Source organism: Periplaneta americana, chromosome 2 (genome assembly GCF_040183065.1).
Source record: "Periplaneta americana isolate PAMFEO1 chromosome 2, P.americana_PAMFEO1_priV1, whole genome shotgun sequence".
Taxonomy (NCBI): domain Eukaryota; kingdom Metazoa; phylum Arthropoda; class Insecta; order Blattodea; family Blattidae; genus Periplaneta; species Periplaneta americana.
This window is the reverse complement of record NC_091118.1, coordinates 184,223,661-184,245,711: the sequence shown is the minus strand read 5'-3', so window position 1 is coordinate 184,245,711 and position 22,051 is coordinate 184,223,661. Positions and strand designations below refer to the sequence as shown.

The following is a 22,051-nucleotide window of genomic DNA, read 5'->3' as shown; positions in this document are numbered from 1 at the left end:
TTCTCGCACATATTCCTTCTTCATACCACTGCCTGTTTTACTTGACATACCTGTTATTTCTCATGGATAAGTTGAGATACTTCCACCATTGATTTACACACCAACAGCAGTCGGCTTGAATATAAAGGCTGAAGAGTAGAGCCACCAACTAGATACACTTGTGGCAGTCAGACACACATGCAAACAGTACTTTTTATACACCCATTGCAGTCAGTCGGTCCCGCGCCATTGCGTTGCAGTCTAAGGCATCCCACCTAGGACTTGCGTTACGGAATGTGTGCTGGTTCGAGTCCTCATGGAAGAAGAAATTTTGTCATGAAATTTCGGCCAGTGTATGGGACTGGTGCCCACCCAGCATCGTGATGCACTTGGGGAGCTACGATAGGTAACGAAATCCGGTTGCGAATACCAGCTATAACGGCTGGGGGGATCATCGTGCTAACCACATGATATCTCCATTCTGGTTGGATGATCGTCCACCTCTACTTCGGCATGTGGGCGTGAGACCAGCAGCCGGCTGGTCAGTCTAGGCCCTTCACGGGCTGTAGCGCCACGGATTATTATTATTATTATTATTATTATTATTATTATTATTATTATTATTATTATTATTATTATTATTATTATTATTGTAGTCAGTCGGCTTAAGTTCAAAAGGCACCTCAGTGACATCGAGTGTGAAAAGTTTACATGGATTGAATAAGCCAGATTTGCATAATAGGTACGTTAACAGGAAGCCACAATTTAAGTCACACAGAATTGTGTGCACTCAAAGTTGGGTTATGGCGTCTTGTCAGCCCATTTGAGTTATGTGGATATAAAGGGAAGAATTGTGACGGTATCGTGTATAGTTCCTAGGGTAGCTCAGTCGGAGGAGCATTCATGCACTAAGCGAAGGGTGCCGGGATCGATACCCGGCCCCAGAACAATTTTTCCCTTAAAATTATTCAAGTCTGCTTCACAGGAAGCTTCTACCTGAAAGCCAGATTTGTATAATTTACATGGATTGATTAGGTATCAGCATGAGGATATTCGATTCTTCCTTACAAAAAATTGGTTATAACAAATACATTTTCTTTAATTGAGATCATTTTTACATTTGCTAAACTGGTAAATTCTTTATATTAGTATTTGTTATAAAGGCATTCATTTTACATTAAAAATGTAGGGAAATGGTAAGGACTAATATAAAAATTCGGTATTCTGTCATTCTTTATAACGATATTTTACTACATATACCTATCCTAGTGTCCTTTTCTTGTCAAAAGCATTTTTCTGATTTCTCCTCTGTGCAGGAGTTATAGATTGCTTTGGATATGGTATATGGCTGGTTTTAAGGTACTGTACATTTAATTGTGTTTGATGTTTTTCTGTCCATTGGTAGTGCATGAATTCAGTAGTTGCTACTTGTTTGGTGTTGTCTGGTAATGTTTAGTTACAGTTTATATTTTAATTGCTCTCACGACAAAGCCCTGTTTGTCGGTTTGTGTACACATTTAATTTTTTCTTCTTCTCCTAATAACAAAGTTGGCTAATTTAATTTCAGGTTAGCATGCGAGCTTCATATATATAAGGTCCAGTGTCTTATACTCTGAAATGGTTTATCTCGAAAGGTTTTCTATGGTTTTGCTCATTAGGAGGGAATGTGTTTTTGGAACTACCAATTTTCATGATTCTGTATTAAACAGAAATTAATGTAATATATCGAAGTATAGCAGATTGAAATTATACAATGATCGAGAGTTACCATGTTAATGGTGGCGAAAGTTGCGATCTTCTGTCTTCTATACTGTTACTTACTCCATGGTGCTATAACCCTTGAAGGGTCTTAACCTCCTTGTTATGGACTATGCCAACCTGTCATCACCTTTCCTCATCCATCATCTTACACCAAACTTCTTAATATCATTTTCTACATCCAGCCATCTTGTCCGTGGACGACCCCTAGTCCTGGATGTCCTTCCAATAACCTCTTAACATCTCTCCTATTGTCCATTCTAAACCCAAGTCCCAACCATTGGAGCCTTCTTGCTTTTATTACGGAGACCAGCTCAGGTTTTTAGTACAGCATCATTCTTGATTAGTCCTTGCTCTCTGGAACCCTTGGTCGTTCATAGCTCCAGATATTCTCCCTAATATTTTTCTCTTACATACATTTAGAACCTTAATGTCATCACTTTATAGTGGCACGTTTCAGAACCATCTTTTGTACTGTTTTCGACTACAACCTCCTGCATATAAGTTTCAAAAGAGCTTTAACAGCTCCAGCAAATCAGAGACGTGTAGTGTAACTTTGTCAGATTTTCTAATATTTTGTAGCTTACCACACATAAAGAAAATTAATTTCTAAGTACGTGGTAGTGGTGGAATATAATTAAAGAAATAATACTTATGTTACAGCCTTCATATTCTTCATATGACACACCAGCGTCTAATTGATTCCATTCGTTTTCTGTCATATTTAATTCTATTGCATTTTCAACCCTGAGAAACCACTTTATCCACAGTCACTCCACATTTATAAAAACAGATATGGTTGAATCCGTGATCGCTTGTGTAATTCCTTGATTTTACATTCAGACTAAGCTTTAAATTGCCAATAATTAATGAATATTTTATATTAATCAAGGTATAAGCAGGTCATTTAAACATCATTACCGCAAGAATCTTGTGAGAAAAACAATTTGCGCAATTGACAGTAAGTTGATTCATGATGCAATTTCGATTAGAGTAAATGTTCTGGATGCTTTGCATTCCACATTTCTCTCAAAACAACTTCATTAGATTTTCTTTGCCTTTTTTTACTTGATTTCTCGTTTAAGTGAAATTTCTCTGTTAAATATTATTTATTACTGAAGATTGCCTGACGCCTATATTTTAGCAGTGTTTTATTGTTTTTACATGTAAAAATAACAGTTCTACTTCCAGGTGTATTTAATTTGAATAATTGTATTGCATGAACGTTTTAGAAGAGTCTTTGTTAATCCTGGTTAAGGTTCTTTCGTTTCACATTTTATCCTCTAATGAATGGTAAGTGTTCTGAATAACTTTGTTGCATTTGCTTTTCTAACTTTTTTTGCGTGTTTATTTAATTAATAAAATATGTTTCTGTAGTATGAAATTAATATTTGGTAAGAGCACATATACTCTGCAATATTGATGAATATTAAGAATATTGCCCTCACTGTATAGTTTTACAGAGTAACAGTTGATATTTAAAAGAAACATAAGGTTTAAAAATAAAAAAGTCTGATATGGTTACAATGCCTTTCATTAGATCCTAGGTTTGTAGGCTCAAACCTTGCTGAGTGTGATGGATTTTTTCAGGGAGAGTAAAAGTCTTGCATGACTTATTTCGAAAGTAAAACTGAGTGGCATGGATCACAGGATTAGCACACAAAGGAGTTTTCTTCTTGGATAAAAGAGCTGTCTTCAGAATTTACAGATTGTTTCTTGTCCACATTAATATTGTATTTCGCTAGTTATATCCTGTCACTAGGAGCAATTAGTGTGATTGTGTCTTTCTTCTTCTATGGTACTGTGGTCCTTTTAGTTCAGCTTGTCCTACCTAATGACAGCCCTCTATTCTTGGCGATCTTGAGTTTTTTTCTCCCATCTCTTAACCCCAGTCTTCCTTACATTATTCTGGACATCATCAAGCAGCGCACTTTAGGTCTTTTAACGTTATTAGAGCAGTCCATCTTGAATCATAGGGCTTCTCAACAGTAATTGCTTTTATAGATGCAAACTTTTACTGATAGAGTGCAGCACCCACCAGTTCCTTGGCCAGCTGTTTTTTTTTTTTTTTAGTAGGTTATTTTACGACGCTTTATCAACATCTAAGGTTATTTAGCGTCTGAATGAGATGAAGGTGATAATGCCGGTGAAATGAGTCCGGGGTCCAACACCGAAAGTTACCCAGCATTTGCTCATATTGGGTTGAGGGAAAACCCCGGAAAAAACCTCAACCAGGTAACTTGCCCCGACCGGGAATCGAACCCGGGCCACCTGGTTTCGCAGCCAGACGCGCTGACCGTTACTCCACAGGTGTGGACGGCCAGCTGTTATTAGGAAGAAGATTGTGTCATGTTATTGTACAAAAACAAATCATTCTCGTCACTTGTGCACAAAACAAATTTTGCACCTCTTAATACACTTATACTTTCGCTATTGACTTGGATCTATTCTTATCGTCAGAGCTGGGTATAGGGGCAAAAGACTAATCGAACCATCTAGTAGCTGGTTCCCTCCGAAGTTTCCCTCAATCTAACGTTAGTGCGACCGTTAATGGAATACGGAACTACGTGTTGGGATCCCTATAGAATATATCAGATAAATTCCTTAGAAAGAATCCAGTATAGGGCAGCTAAATTTGTTAAAGGTAAAACAGAAGATGGGGACGATACGATAAAAGAACTTAAATGGGAAACTTTGGAAAACAGACGTAGGAAAACTAGAATAACATCATTGTATAGAGCACATCTAGGTCAGAAAGCATGGGTAGACATAACGGCTCGGTTAGAAAAGCCAACGTACTATGGTAGGAACGATCATGATTTTAAAATCAAATGTAGGAAACAGAAAACGGATGTAGGTAAATTCTCATTTTTAAATAGAACTATAAATGATTGGAATGACCTACCTGCAGCGGTCTTTGAGGGCTGTCCTTCCTTAAGGAGATTCAAGAATAACTTAAAAAGTTGTGTATAAAGTGCAAATTAAAATTAAGGTGACATTCAACATTTAATTTTTTAAGGTGGCATGTATTTATCTAGCCTGACGAGTTTACTTCCTTGGTTTGAATTGTAAATTATTTAAAAATAGCGTGTAAGAGGGCCTTAGACTAGAAATGTTTAGTTTAAATGTAGTTCTGTTTATAAGGATGCAATTATTTGACTTATTTGAACTGTTGTATCAGTGAAGCGAGGTGAGTCAGTGAAGTTATGGTTTTACAGTGCAGTGAACAGTTCCGATCAGTGATAATTTATAGCGTCAATGAAATGTGTTCTATAGTGTCAGTGAAATGTGTTACAGAGTGTCAGTGAAATGTGTGCTAAAGTGTCAGTGAAATGCGTCATAGTGCCACTACAGGGAATGAGATGAGAGTAAAGTGAAAGACTATTGAAACTTATGTAGGACCTATACATAATTATGTAGGTTGTGTTGTAAAATTAGGTGTTTTATTTTATGTTTTATTATTATTGTGTTAAATTGTACTGTGTATTCTTATTGTATTGTGTATAAAATTGTATATGTGTTGTAAATTTTATTGTGTATTGTAAATTTTATTGCGTATTGCTTATCATTTTATTGTGTATTGTTAATATTGTATATACCACTGCCACCAGGTGCTTGCCCACTTGCAGTGTAAATAAATACATACATACAATATCATAATGTATAATAGTCTTCACAAAATTTGAGAACAGTAGATTTTAAAATGATAAGTTTCTTTACAATATAAATAAATACAAATGCAATATACATATAGAATATACCCTATCCAAATTACTGGGAGCCTGTCCTCATGGAGAACTACTGAGGAATAGTCGTCACCACAAGATTCGATCCCTCCTAGCATCAGTCCTACGAGGAAAAAACTACCAAGTAGAAGAGGAGATCCATAGTTTGTCCACAAATGGATCTACAAGGCGCATTGACATCATCGCTATCCCGACAAGATCAACAAGCGGATTCATAATTGATCCAACTGTAAGGATGGAAACGTGCGAAAATCAACCTGCTGAGGTACATCAGGAAAAATGCGACGTATACGACCCCACTATACCATATTATAAGGAAAAATATCATCTAACGTCGATCGAAGTTATTGGATTACTGATTGGGGCTAGAGGAACCATCACAAAAAGATTCGCGCATTTTTGTAAGCAGTTTGGTCTAGGACAAACTCTTGTCACTGAAGTATCTATGTCTGCAGTGAAGGGATCTATAAAAATCCTAAGAAACCATCTCTACAGTTATATAGATTGATCTCTTTGCTATGGCGATCTGCTCACTTAAGTTGGGTCTTGCAACTAGTGCTAAATAGACGACTGTGGTCATCCAATAGCTAATAGATACTAGGAAATTTTATGTTTCTTCTGGCATTAATGATGTTTTGTTTAGTCTTTTCCAGTTATTTCTAATTGTGCTATTTCTTATTCTTTTTCTTCTCCATTGTTTTTTTTTTTTTTTTTTTTTTCCCCCATTATAACAACAAGTTTTTGGTAAGCTTTGTCTTCTAGGCAGCCTTCACTTGGAGGAAGCTGAATAAAATTTATTCGAAATTAAAAATAAATTATAACTGGGTCACACCTGAAAAAGCAATGATTGAGGTTGGGTCTTACAATATAACAAGAAGAATCTGTCCTTAACCTTGTGGCATTGGTGCTGTGAACTTTGACCGTCATGATACTGTCATTCTCTTGTATGAAGGAAGCTGCTTTAAATCAAATGTTGCCTGTTACGAATAGCAGTATTCGGTCGTAATGTTGTTGTTGTTGTTTTCTAATGCCAGGCATTTGACAATAAAGTCATTTGACCTCTTGCACTCCAATATTTTTCAAAGATATTATCATGACTAGCCACTGAAGCACAGATTTTGAGGTGTTCCGAATCCATTTCTTGGTTTGAGTTGCACAATGGACAGTTAGGGGACTGATATATTCCAATTCTATGCAGGTGTTTGGCCAAACAATCATGGCCTGTTGCCAATCTAAATGCAGCTACAGACGATTTTCGTGGTAAATCGGGAATTAACTGTGGATTTTGATGCAGAGAGTTCCATTTTTTCCCTTGGGATTGAGTTATCAAATTTTGTTTGTTGAAGTCTAAGTATGTAGATTTAATAAATCTCTTCACAGAGTAATACGTAGATTTAGTAACAGGTCTGTAAGTAGCAGTGCTGCCCTTCTTTGCTAAAGCATCCGCATTCTCGTTTCCCAGGATTCCACAATGGGATGGTATCCATTGGAATACAATTCTTTTATTGAGTGATAATAATTGAGAGAGCATTTTAGTTATTTCTGCTGTTTGAGATGAAGGTGTGTGTTTAGAGACGATTGATAGAATAGCTGCTTTGGAGTCTGACAATATAACTGCATTCGTAATGTAACCGATCAACTAAAGTTCACTACTGAACGAAACACACTGAAATCCCCCACCCCAACGCAATTAACTAAAATCAGAGGTGCATGAAGCGCAATGTAACGGCATACAATTCTTAGCCCTAGTGATCACATTCAGTTGAGCTTGAGAACCCTGTCCAACTCCTCTTGTTCACAGAGTGTTCAATAAGGTCAGGGTAGATATCAATTCAGTGCAGATGTTTCGCCATAGAGTCGTGTCCTATAGCTATACAGAAGGTTACAACTGCATTCCTCCTTGGCTGGTATGGAACATTGGATAATCCTCCGCACTAAGATTTTGTAGATGTCCGTTCTTCCAGTTCCTGAGTGTATGATTTTCGTGTAGTGTTAAGAGTGAGGAGTCTAGCAGTGCGATACGTAATCTCCTAAACAACAGTTCGCAAGATCTTGGTTGCCTTTACTAAAATATCAGCATGTTTGTTGCCATGGAGATGGCAGTGGCCTGGGATCCATTGCAGGACAACTATCCTGTTTAGTGTTTGAAGTTAATGCAGTAGAGTTCGATATTCTCTGATTTCTTTGGATTTTGGTGGGCCAGAGGAGCAAATAGATTGTATTGCGGCCTATGAGTCAGAATTACTGCATTTTCAAAGATGTCATGTCAGCAATATAACTGCTTCAGTGCAAAGCGATTGGCCTCAATCTCAACATCGAAAGTTAATTTTTTGTTGTCCTGCCAGTGTATGATTTGAGAAGCAATTGGATGCTTCTGCAGCTAGTAATACAGTTAGACAGAAAACATAGCCTGAACCACTCTAATTTGAATCTAAATTCTGGTTGGTTGTGTCTGCTCAAAGTTTGTTTGTGTAGTGTGAATTCACATCTGTTTTCAGGGGAACAAAAATACATTATTGTTTGCAGTTTGGAAGTATTTATTCTGTATCTCCACCTCGGAAGTGGAATTTGACACTGTCGGACTAGGAAGATCTTTTGTAACCACATTTGAAGGCATTGGAAACCAGTCAGACTTAACTAAAATTCATATTCTACTTCCAACAGAAGTATTAATATAATGTTATATAAAATTATGACTTCAGTTTGTCATAATACTACTATAGAATGTTACAGTATTATCAGGAATGATTTTATAATAGAAAAGGAATATTAGTGGTATGATAGAACAGAGGAAAAATTGGATGTAAAAAGAACAGTATATAAATTTACCAGATTTTACTTTCCTGGAAACTGTGCGCAGGTATCAGTGTGTGTATTCAAACGTAGGAAAGTGTAATAATAATTAGCATTGTAACTGCAAATTTTTTAAAACTCACTATAGATGAAGCCTCCACAATTTGATAAATGATTAGCCTCTTTCCTTTCAGGAGTGGAGGATGAAACGGATTTGTTGAAATATACTGCTGCGAATAGGTTACATCTGGCTCAGGATAATATGCAATAACTTAATTTATTGATGACGAATCTTGTGTTTCATGATGCAGGTAGTTAGTAAATTGTGTGTGCTATAGAATATCCGTGTTTTGTGTCTTGCTTCTAATTTTGTGTTCTTTGCACTCTGTGTGAGAAATAGTTTGTCTAGTTATGCTCTAGAATCTAGATTTTATAAAGGAATAGTATTGTTGGTGAATTTGGATTTTTGCAACCTTGTGTTGAGATTTATTTATTCATTTTTTTTTGTAACTGCTTACAGATACCATCATCAGGGTCGTATTACTCAAGACTTGGAAGGGTCACCTATTATATTGATCAAATATGCTTGGTTATCCCAAATAACTGAAACTTTTTGTTGTCATTGCCTTTATTTACAGAGAATGCTGTGAATTTTTATTGAATACAAGGACAGACTTTTTTTTGGTTAGGTCAGTTACTTTTATTAGCTGTAAAAATTCCGATAGTTTTTTGCCTAAATTCTTTAGATATATGTCTTAGTTCTCTAACAAACTCTACTAAAATTATCTTAAATCGACTGTGAGAGATGAGTAAAGATCAAGGATATTTGAAAGGAAGTTATTATGAAAAAATTTGAAATAGCGAACGATTTTATTACTGCAAAATGAACTTTGAAAATGAAGTTATGTCACATTTAAAGAACTTGATATTGTGACAAATATTAAGACAGACAACTTACATACATTGGATATGTTGTAAGTAGAGTCCCGTGAGAGTAATTTTATTTTAAAATAAAATTCGTTTTAAAATTTCAAAGTAGTCATCAGCAATTATCAGGCAGTATTATTGCCAATTTGGTGGTGTTATTTTAAAATTGTATTTATCGAAGTTACACAATCCTACCTTAAGATAGTAACTTGATAAGAATGGTGTAGGCAGTATTTTCAACATAAATCTCCTGTTTTTGCAATTTTATATAGATTTTAATACATGGCTGCATTCATTTATTGACAAAATGGCGGAATGAAATATGCTGTCAACACAAAAAGACGGAAATTATGAAAATATTACTTAAAAGTATACTTTTGTTAAGGTTTCGCAAATAAAACAAGAAGTATTGCTGGAATTCGTTTAAAAACTTGAATTGTGTATTTTTTGCGTTATTGTACGAATTAGCAGTATTTCACAATTCAAAAGTGCATTTCTTGGAGGTTATGGGAAGTATAAAGAAGTGGTGCGAAAAATTGCCAAAACAAGATCAATTTGGGTTATTGTGTTTCATGAATTTCAAAGAACTTTAGTTACAAGATCTACTAGAATAGTTAATGTTTTAGATAGGCTTTACCTTAAAACCGTAAAAACAGTACATTATCTTCAATTGTCACATACAAGGCAATTTGAATAGACAATAACAGAAAATTTGACTATACCTGCTCAAGAGTAGTTAATGAGCAGTAAGATACGTATAACAAAAATAATTTAAAAAGTAGGGAAACAACATGTGTAAGAAACCATAGAACACTTAATATACGAATACCTACCTCATTTTATCTCAGAACGAATATATGAACTGACATACTGGGTGTTCAGTTCAAAGTGTGTCATGGCTTGCTGTATGCCGTCATGTGGCTAGCCGATGAGCCTAGAGAATTCAATATTCCTACACTTCCGCAAAGGTGTATTACCTAGGAGGCAGAGAAGTTGCCTAGCAAGTACGGCGTTCATTCTGAAGAGTACGTACTGATGCGTACGATAATGCCGGTAGTGGCAGGAATGTGAACTGTTTGGAAATACGTACTGTTGGGATATGGGGAGAGGGTTAAGACGATTACTTACGTATTTGTTGACATTAACTTCGATGGTCAACTTGGACACGGAGTATTTGATTTGTGTTGTGGAATGTTACCGTACGCAACCAATGATAACAAATACCCTGCGTACAACTTGCCGGCGCAAAACACAGTTCGAAAGAGGTTATGGTAGCACACAGACCGTACAGACCGCCATCTGTTGCTACGACGTTCAACTTATACTGTACACGTTCTCAAGTTCAGATTGAAGAACACCTTGAATAATAGGCAACTTCTCTGACATATAAGCTGAAACTCGCTTCAAATCGGTGACTCAACAACAGTGACGTCATGACACACTTTGAAATGAACACCCAGTACATGATGGTGTATGTTCGTAGTTTCACTGTTCATTCATTCACTGAATCCACCATTCTGAAATTACAATGTAGGTACCCTCTAGCGAAGGTTTCCATACCTGCAAGGAATTTAGTTACACTTATTTGCCAATAGGGGAGGGGGCAGAGGGATAAATCGTAAGCTCATCACCTCAGATGTCATCTAGTATGCAACTAACGTATTACTAGGACGCGAAAGAAGAGGAATTTAATCCAGAGGCTCTAATTTAGGCTTGGGAGTCTTTAATGTGCCACAAAACTCTGACATTAGACACAACTTAAAGTCCCTCCCAGAGGACTTGCTCTCCAAACTTTTGCATCCTGGAAAATCCATTGATCCCTGCCAGGTGGTTTCACTATAATATTTTTAAATCACTCAGAACAAAAGTGGTAACAGAAAATATGCTATGAACATAGGGAAACTTCCAATATTAACAATGGAAATAGTCGGGCAACAGCATTTTGGCATCAGCTCTTGAATATAGTGGCATCCAGTAGTAATGATGTAGTAATGAGAAATACCAGCGAGGTGTGCTTTGTGTTTAATTGTAGATGATTGTTGCAGTTCCATCAGATACGAGAAAGGAGGCTGAGAAAATCTTGAAATACAAGGATCTAAAGATTGAAGTGCAATACATGTACAACGCCTTACCATTAATTATTAACTCGACTAAGAATATGTCATATTTGCTATAACATTATCTGAAAGGTGTCCCTTGGAAACACAAGATATAGAATTGCAAAAGAATGCTGCATTGGGAACTGTGCAGGTACTATAAAAATGTCTAATGTAAAATTTAATTTGTATTAGTTGCATAGAACTGTCTGTAAATATATTTTTATAAATAGGCAAATAGAATTTAGTTTGAGTATATGCCCAGAAATCTTAAGAGCAAAGTGTGTTTAGGTTTTAGAAATAATATTCCTATTGGAAAAGAAATAATAATCAATTTTTATTTTGGTAAAATGGTGAAAGCTACATAAAAGTTGAGGCTTTCTGATAATACAGTATTGGGATTAGAATATAATGTTTTATTAACCAAATCATTCTTAGCTATGAGTGTTGGAAGCTTAGTTTTTATCTGTTACGTGTCTTCTGGTTAGAAAAAGCCAAGCATAATGGACTGAATAGTGAGGTAACCCTTCGAAGTCTTGAGTGGCCTTAAGATTGTTACCAGGTATGTAATTCCAATTGGGAACATGGTAGGAGTAACATCTGAACACATTGTTGAAAATCCCAAATATTATAATCCAGTCACAATGAAAGCCTGATTTGTCATGTTTTTTTAATACCGTTCAAGTGTTTGACTACAGTGATTATTTAGTGTAATTAAATATAAATGACAGGAAGATAGTTTTTTACTTAACAGTTCTTCTTACTTAAAGAAGGGCAGCACTGCTACTTACAGACCTGTTACTAAATCTATGTATTACTCCGTGAAAAGATTTATTAAATCTACATACTTAGACTTCAACAAACAAAATTTGATAACATAATCTCAAGGGAAAAAATGGAACTCTCTGCATCAAAATCCACAGTTGATTCCCGATTTACCACGAAAATCGTCTGTAGCTGCATTTAGATTGGCAACAGGCCATGATTGTTTGGCCAAACATCTGCATAGAATTGAAATATATCAGTCCCCTAACTGCCCATTGTGGAACTCAAACCAAGAAATGGATTTGGAACACCTCAAAATCTGTGCTTCATTGGCTGGCCATGATAATATCTTTGAAAAATATTGGAGTGCAAGAGGTCAAATGACTTTATTGTCAAACGCCTGGCATTAGAAAACAACAACAACAACAACTTAACAGTACTTTTAAACAACATAGATTATTCAGATTAGTAATTAGGTAAAGTGAAATTCTAAACCCTATTGGCATGGATGTGAAATTTGGTACTGATCCTTATAGATGACTTAGATGATAAATGTTCAGAAAATAGTTTTTTTCAGTCTTGTGTATTGTTTTGGTGGTGTTTACTTGTGAATCTCTTTAGGATGCATTTTTTGTGAAAAAATTGGCTCTTTTCTTGTTTAAACATGTTACCAACACTAAAAAAACTGGGTGACAGATTGTGTCTTCATAATTTTAAATGACTAGTTTCAACTGTTTACAGTATATTTGTACAGTTTTATACATTTCAAGTTCCTGTACAAAAAATGTTAAATGAGCAGAAAATTAGTCGCATAAAACGAAATTGAGAAGTGGTACAAAGTTATCTGACATAAAATGTTACCTCAACTTACTGTGTATACGAGGGTCGTCCTGAAAGTCATGAGCAACACATTGTTATAAATTTTTATTTTTATTTTTTAGACAAACCAAGTACATCATCTTAATCTACAGACTTTTCTGTCACTTTCCAACATAGTCTGCATTTCTTTGCACATATTTTTCCCACTGTTCTGTAAGTTTGAAAATTCCATTGTGGTAGAAGTCTTTTTGAGCTTCCCGAAGATACTGACGCACTGCTTTCCGGATGTCCTCCATTGTCTTGTAGCATTGGGTTCACAGCTGTTCCTTTACAGAACTGAAAAGATTGTGAATTTAAATACTATTATAGTCACAATCATGCCATGGTATGAAAGAAAAATTTCACAACCTCATACCATGGCATGATTGTGACTATAATAGTATTTAAATTCATTAATATGTCACATCAACGGACATATATACGTCACCAAAACATCGTAAGATGAAGATTACATTTGAAAAGATTGTAGTCAGAGGGTATCAAGTTGGGACTGTAGGGAGGATGCGGAAGAGTTTCCCATGCAAATGTTCTGATTTTCTCCACAGTGACACGAATAGTGTGAGGATGTGCATTTATCATGTTGAAGAATGATCATCTTTCCAGTCAACCTGGTTGGAGAGTTGGTATAGCGCTGGCCTTCTATGCCCAAGGTTGCGGATTCGATCCTGGGCCAGGTCGATGGCATTTAAGTGTGCATCCCAGAAGATGCTGCCCATAACCTTCCCAGCAGATCACACTGTCTTTGCTTTCTTTTTTGACTGCGAATCCAAATAGTGCCATTCCATACTCCGGCATTTTGTTCCAGACTCGTAATGGTGGAACCAGCTTTCATTGCCTGTCACAAAACTCGTCAAAAAATCATCTTCATTTCGAAATCTTTGAAGAAGGTCTTGGGAGATGGTTCTTGTCTGAACTTTGTGGTTTTCGCTCAATAAACATAGAATTCAGTGGGTACAAACTTTTCGGTAACCTGAGCTTTGAATCATTTCCTGCACTGCGATTTCATTCAAAGTCACATGTCTGACTTCTCTAAGGAACTTCCTTGTTGCATTCCATGGAGGCAGTTCGAAGGCTATCACTACAAGGCTCATCTTGGATGCACATATTCTCTCCCATCTTAGAAATGTTTCACCCATCTCCCAACACTGCTGGCACTCATGCACACATCTCCGTATGCACATTGAAATCCGAGGTGCATTTCAGCAGCAGAATCTTATTCACTTTATTCTTCCTCCTACTATCACCCTTCCCATGTTCTGAAAACCGTTAATTGACTGCATAAAGAAACAATTGTAAACCTGTGTTAATAGTCATTCTTATCCCATTTTTCATTATAAATTATTAAGCACTTGAAGAATCTCGTTAGTTAGATAAATTATTATGTAAATATCAAAACTTATAAGATACATTCTTGTCGTCGAAATTTTATCTTTTCATTAATTTGTAGCATTTATTGTAATAATCTAATTTTTCGAATTTTGTAGTCCTTCAGTTGAATTTCTTGTTCGTGTTAGAAATACAATTTTTTTTATTAGTTTTGACTCTTTCTCAATGTTTGTTATATCAGTACGATTTTTAATTACTGTTGGTCCTAATTTAATCAGAATTTTATTGGGTTGAGATAGTTTGGGTTTAGTTTCTTATTGTTTTGTGTATTTAATTTCATACATATTTATTTCATATGCACCCAGATGTTAATATAACCTGGAGTTAACATGCCCTAGGGAAAATGGGAAGAAACTACAGAAAACCTTGTTTAGCAAAACTTGTAGGGTCGATTTCTAAAACACGGACGGAATCGTGGTTCCAAACCTCGGCTTTTAAACCGTGATCGAGGTCTGAATTCTTATGCAATTTCTAAAACGAAGTCGAGATGCGGCTTGAGGAGAAACCGAGGTTCATGGGTTTTATATTTGGCAATGCAGCTAAGAATCGATTTTTATTCTTGTACATAGTCGATATTTGAAATAAATGAACATCGGGATTAATGTTTATATTGAATTGCAGTAAGTCACATTCTTTTGTTCTCAGCTAATGTATAGTTATATTTACAAATTCACAGAATATACGTGCGTTTAAAATACTAGCATTACTTAGTATTTAATAGGGAACGGATTTTTGGGTACCAGAATGATATTGCCCAAATAATTAATTAGCATAAATTGAGCGTTTATATTGTTGTTTATCATTTGTTCATAACTACTACCAACATTAACCACCTGAAAACCCGGTTCTAAGGAATTAATAACCTAAATATTAACTGGATTAAAATTTCAATTGAAACTAAAATGTAGTGTGGTTATATTTTCACATATACTAGGCTAGTATTACGTGGAAAGCCCCAGTAGCATAAAACTTAAAAATAACAAGACAAAATCACGTTTGCTTTATATTTTTATAGGCCCACATCAATTTCGAGTATTAAATAAAATGTCCAAAATTACTGTAAAAACTAAGAATTAAGTTATATAGTCTTATGGGCATAAATTTATAATTAATATAAAATATTATATCTTACTTCCCTGAAATCAACAAGAAGGCGTAAAAAAATTGTCAACCTGCCGCCTTTTGCACTTCGTTGCAGATTATTATTTAGTGTTCTTGCTCTATTTTGTGTTGATTCCTTCGAAAATCGAAATATTCGTCTGAAATTATCGTTGTCATATAGTTACAAAGGATTATCTCTGTCACTCATCACTCTAATCCGGTGATTTAATAACGTAGAGACAAATTTTCCTTTGATAATCATCCAGCTGATCTACTATCTCCATCTTGTACACATGAAGCCTTGGTTTTAAACCTGCCCCAGCCGTGGTCTCTGCTTCAGACCATGGTTTCGAGCCATGGCTCAGAAAAATGAAAAAGATCTCGTCTTAGAAATCGACCCATAGTTTGTTCAATTTTCTTTGCATAGAAAGAGCTCCTTTCAGAGTATAAGGAACAGGATTTGTTGTGCGGATATATGTAATGCACATTGAAAATGATTTCAGGCTAAAGCCAGGCATATTGAAACTTATTTTTTAATTATTATACATTTGTCATGAAAGTATCGAAATTGTGTTCCCACATCGTGGCTAAATTTTGTTTAGATGTTTTCTGTCACTTCTTTCCTGTACTTTTTCTCTTTATGATGAATGTTAAAACTAAGGAAATAGTGCTTTAGGAAGTAACTCGGGTGATACCTCATGAACTGTTGTTGCTATTGTATATGTCTTTTTATCTACAGTTAAGATTTTACGTGCAAAAGGATATCAGATCAGAGCAATCTCTAATAAGAATTCCTCACCATCACATTAACCAAAGATTTATATCTTATGGATGGAGTTACGCATTAGTGAACCAACCGACAAAAGCATATTTTCGAGGTATTCACCATTGAAGTAAATTTGCTTATTTATTAAATATTTTATGCAAGGAGTATTGTAACATTTATACCACTACAAAAAAATAGCACAGGTAATAAAAAATACTAACAGATTTTTAATAACACACCAGCATTTGATTTAATATTGCAAAGTAAAATAAATAAATAAAAATGCATTTTATACAATAAACGAATTTTTGCTTATAAATGGCAGCAGAGTGCAGATATCGCATTCTTGTTTTTTTCTGAGTTACATTATCCAGCCAACAACAGATTTGTGTAAATATATATATATTTTTTTTCAAATTGTCACATGGTCTTCATCCTTATGTCGTTCTTATTTATTGCAAACATTATTCCTTGTAATGGATAAATTTACTTTATTTGGCATCTTGCATAAACCTTTCGCACACTAATTATTTGCAAATTTTGAAAATATTACTCTGAAGTAGAAAATTACTGCTTTCTCTATATTAATAGGGTCTGTTTCATACAGGACGAATCATTTAGAAGACAACATTTAGCTTCAGTTCTAAATAAATAGTTATTTACTATAGTAATTTGTGTTAAATCACTGTTATATATGAGTAAAAATTAATGAATTTAATAAAATGTCGAAAGTAATACTGTTAGTAAGATATTACGCTTTATCTGTACCTCGTGTAATGAGAAAGTATTAATCAAAGAAGCCTATGAAAGAGAAATAGTTTTATTTTCATGGATGTTAAATACTGTTGAGCATGAATTACCACTGAGATTAAATAGCAATCAGAAATTTCAGTTAATTCCAATGGAAAGTCACATAATAGTATTGGTGATGGACTTTATGAAGTTACAAACAGACAGGAATTTGTCCAAATATTCGTGGATTTTCTTCAACCCAATAGCTTTACTCTTTTTTCCGAAACTTCGTTTTATTGGGAACAAAGGAAATTAAATTGAATAATATTTTCTTGGTACATTTGTCTTCATTCTACAAACAACATTTATGTTGCAAATCAAGATTTCAGGTATAACTCCCTGTAAAGTTGATTTGAATAATTTCGAGGGAAAAATTGTTCCGGGGCCGGGCATCGAACCCGGAACCTTTGGTTTAACGTACCAACTGAGCTACCCGGGAACTCTACCTGACACGTGATCCAATTTTTCCCTCTATATCCACAGACCTCAAAGTGGGCTGACAACCGTCAAGCAACCAACTTCGAGTTCACACTAACTCCGTGTGACTTAATTTGTGGTTTTCTGTTGACGAATAGTGACGTGTATTATGCAAATCAAGAAACCAAAGGTCCCGGTACGTTAAACCAAAGGTCCCGGATTCGATGCCCGACCCCGGAACAATTTTTCCCTCGAAATTATTCAACATTTATGTTATCATATGAATCGAATTACCCATTTTGTCATATGATTTTTGTTTTATGTTGTTTACATTTATAACCTTTTGAGTGTTCGTAGTGCACATTTTGTGGGAGCTTTCATGTTAGTGGATAATATATTGCATGGTTAGTGTACAAATGTGTGTGTGTGTGTGTCTGTATGCACAGTATTTTTTTTTTATTTTAACATATTTGTGTATTGTCTTGTTTTGGATATTCACTTCTTGTTAGTATTATATGAAGACATACTTAGTTTCATTATATTTATAGAATATATTCATGTTAATTGTTTAAAAAATATGTATATAAACATAGTAACAAAAACTGAAGACTAACTGTTTGAGACTCAATTTCGCTATATCAGGACATATTTCTACATTTTTGTTACAAGAAGAGATCTTACTTTTTTTCGTGCAATTGAAAATTAAAACAAGTAGTAGAGAATTTAGTTCTATTTATATGATTGGATATAATTAATCTTACTGTTACTGAAGTATATAATTCTCTGTTAACAGGACAGCAACATCAGCAGCAGCAGCAGCAACAACAGCAACAACAACAACATCTAGGAGGTGGAGACCAAATAGCAGGTTTAGCATTACCACATCAGATGATGATAAAGCGTGAACCAGCAGGTAAAAGAATATTACATACATACTTACTTACAAATGGCTTTTTAAGGAACCCGAAGGTTCATTGCCGCCCTCACATAAGCCCGCCATCGGTCCCTATCCTGTGCAGGATTAATCCAGTCTCTATCATCATACCCCACCTCCCTCAAATCCATTTTAATATTATCCTCCCATCTACGTCTCGGCCTCCCTAAAGGTCTTATTATATTGCTGTAACAAGCTGTTTTTTACGGTGATGGGTTGTTAGCCCTTCGCCCAACCCCCAAGCTGGAGGACCACCCCTTATCGGCTGTCCACGACTGCTTATTCAATATATTCGCAGCTACCCTCCATATCTGGAGGCCGTCTCCTCTATCCGCAACCTGAGGACGCGCCATGCCGTTGTGATAGGGACCCGCAATACATGGGAATATTACATACATTAAAAAAAAAAAAAATTGTAAAGATGACTTGTACTTGAATAATTTAGAGGGGAAAATTGTTCCGGGGCCGGGCATCGAACACGGCACCTTTGGTTTAACGTACCAACGCTCTACCAACTGAGCTACCCGGAAACTCTACCCGACGCCGATCCAATTTTTCCTCTGTATCCACAGACCTCAAAGTGGGCTGACAAGCGTCAAGCAACCAACTTCAAGTGCACACTAACTCCATGTGACTTAAATTGTGGTTTTCTGTTAACGAACAGTGACGTGTAATATGCAAATCAAGATTTCAGGTATAACTCCCTGTAAAGTTGATCTGAACAATTTAGAGGGGAAAATTGTTTCGAGGCCGGGCATCGAACCCGGGACCTTTGGTTTAACGTACCAATGCTCTACCAACTGAGCTACCCGGGAACTCTACCAGACACCGATCCAATTTTTCCTCTGTATCCACAGACCTCAAAGTGGGCTGACAAGTGTCAAGCAACCAACTTCAAGTGCACACTAACTCCGTGTGACTTAAATTGTGGTTTTCTGTTAATGAACAGTGACGTGTATTATGCAAATCAAGATCTCAGGTATAACTCCCTGTAAAGTTGATCTGAACAATTTAGAGGGGAAAATTGTTTCGAGGCCGGGCATCGAACCCGGGATCTTTGGTTTAATGTACCAATGCTCTACCAACTGAGCTACCCGGGAACTCTACCAGACACCGATCCAATTTTTCCTCTGTATCCACAGACCTCAAAGTGGACTGACAAGCGTCAAGCAACCAACTTCAAGTGCACACTAACTCCATGTGACTTAAATTGTGGTTTTCTGTATTATGACGTGACGTGTATTATGCAAATCAAGATTTCAGGTATGACTCCCTGTAAAGTTGATCTGAACAATGTAGAGGGGAAAATTGTTTCGGGGCCGGGCATCGAACCCGGGACCTTTGGTTTAACGTACCAACACTCTACCAACTGAGCTATCTAGGAACTCTACCCGACACCGATCCAATTTTTCCTCTGTATCCACAGACCTCAAAGTGGGCTGACAAGCGTCAAGCAACCAACTTCGAGTGCACACTAACTCCGTGTTAGGCCCGGCCCCGGAACAATTTTCCCCTCTAAATTATTCAAATCAACTTTACAGGGAGTTATACCTGAAATCTTGATTTGCATGACTTGTACTTTCTAAACATGAATCTTAATGCATTTTGCAGAAATTGAATTATTGTTTTCTGATATTGAAGTTGATAGTTCATTCTTTTGAATTATCACTCGAACAACATAAATAACCTCGAGATAATCCCCCAAAGACCACTTAATTCTGCTGTTGCGATGTTCAGGTTGACAACGGGTCATGATTATTTAGCAAGCCACCTGTACAGGATGGGAATTCCCCATACATTCACACGTGTATTGTGTGTAAAAGCAAATGAAGACTTGAACATAAAACACATCAAAAGATGCACAGCATTGCTACAAGAAGATGACATTGTACAAAAAATAGTGGAGTGCAAGATGGTGAATGACTTCATTGTCAAGTGCCGAGGCATTGGACCAACAATATAAATAAGTCATATCATTTATTGTGTACCGAGATAAGAAGATACAGTAAAATGTCGTTACAACGAATTATGGAATTATTTTCTGTCCCCTGCCTTTTTCCCATATAATTTAATGTTAAAGTATTTCATTTTAACGAATTTAGTGTTTACGAAAAAAATCAGTATTGTAACTAAATAAAAATTTCGCCGAAAAAATCTACTTTTTTAATGAAAAATATAAATAAATATAGTACAATTTGTTAGCAAGAAGGAACATATTCTATATTATAATAATATTGCACGTGGTCATTAAACATCGACCTAACTAATGTATAGCTGCATCTACATGGTTCAATTTTCCAATGCGTGTACGCTAGGGTGGCCCTTATTTTTCAACTTTCTGAAAGTTTAGCTTCCACTCCTCTATCTTGTTCCAATCGACAAAAAAAATAAATAAATAAAGATCAGTGCAAATTTTCAGCTCAATCGGACAACTTGTGAGTTAACCCTCATCGACCATGAAGTTTTGAAATTTTAGACTGGAAAATAATTTTTTCTAATATTATTAGATAAACCTGTATTATTATTATTATTATTATTATTATTATTATTATTATTATTATTATTATGTGCTTTTTTATTCACTAATTTTGTAACTAAACATTATATCGTCTGCTTGTGATGTAGCAAGCTGATGAGTAGTCAAATGTTCCATTTTTCATAAGTCCTTTTTTTCCTGGCAGTTTCCATTGCAGTGCTATTTAGTGCTCTTTCTTCCTTGTGTTTTAGTTTTTGATCTACACCAACCATGCAACCTGGCCATCCTTTTTGTTGCTGAAGCATTAATAAATTCTTATCCTCCTCATTTTTCATCTCTCCGAAAGCATCTCAATGAGCTATGTCAAAGAGATCATCCATAATTTCCACAAAAGATCTCTCTTTTTTTTTTTTTTTCTTTTTCTTTTTCCTTGCCTCTAGTTCTACTCAAATTTTTCTGTAAACCCTTCCATTCATCATAGAACTTGAATAACTTATCAACGCAAAGGTCAATTCTTCTAGTAGGGATTCGTGCTTTTTACCAAATAAATGGAAACTTCTTGAATCACCAATCACTTTCTTCATCCATTGCTTGTAACTAACCCTGAAATTGTGCAGAATCACTTTAAATATATGCTACGTGTATATGTGACCAGACTACCAGGTGAATTGGTTATAACGACATCCAAGGGACCTTAAACATTATGTTGTTATAAACGAGTGTCGTAGTAACCGAGATTCACATTATCAATCTAGTGAGGTGGAAAATGAAAAATAACAAACTTAATTAGACTTATTTTAGATTTATGTATTGACTTTTAAGCCTACAATGAACATAATAAAATACACGTAGGCCTACAATTATAAATACAGTATTCTGTGTTAAAACAGTTTGTTCAGTACTCACCAAACTACTTTACTTAGAAGCGAACTAATCAGTCATTTTACTCTGTTGTCTTCTACTTGCCCAATACACACGTTCTAGGGCTACATTACGTTCTATGTTCATAATTTCAGTTGCAATTTCACTGCTCCCTTCCCTAGCTTCATAGAACATGTTCATAATTCTAATGACTTCTAAAGCGTCACTCACTTCTTTTAATGGCCATACTGCATTAAAATGCGTGCACTTACTGACAACTTCCTGTCGAAACTGATCTAATACCGCATGAATTCGGGCAGGTTACAATGGGGTGGGGAATCCGCCTGCATTCCAGAGGTCTATGACAGAAAGAGA

At 35.6% G+C, this 22,051-nt stretch overlaps 1 protein-coding gene and 1 non-coding gene across 2 annotated transcripts in view; one reads left to right on the top strand and one right to left on the bottom strand.

Annotated features, from left to right (window-relative positions):
* LOC138694902 (embryonic polarity protein dorsal-like) overlaps positions 1–22,051 on the top strand; it is a 99,516-nt gene that overhangs the window by 55,419 nt on the left and 22,046 nt on the right. The window contains exon 10 of the mRNA XM_069819085.1: positions 18,199–18,318. Coding sequence (XP_069675186.1) covers positions 18,199–18,318 — 120 coding nt within the window. The remainder of the gene's footprint in view (positions 1–18,198; positions 18,319–22,051) is intronic.
* On the bottom strand, positions 19,367–19,439 carry TRNAN-AUU (transfer RNA asparagine (anticodon AUU)). The gene has a single exon. It is a non-coding gene; the product is annotated as a tRNA-Asn (tRNA).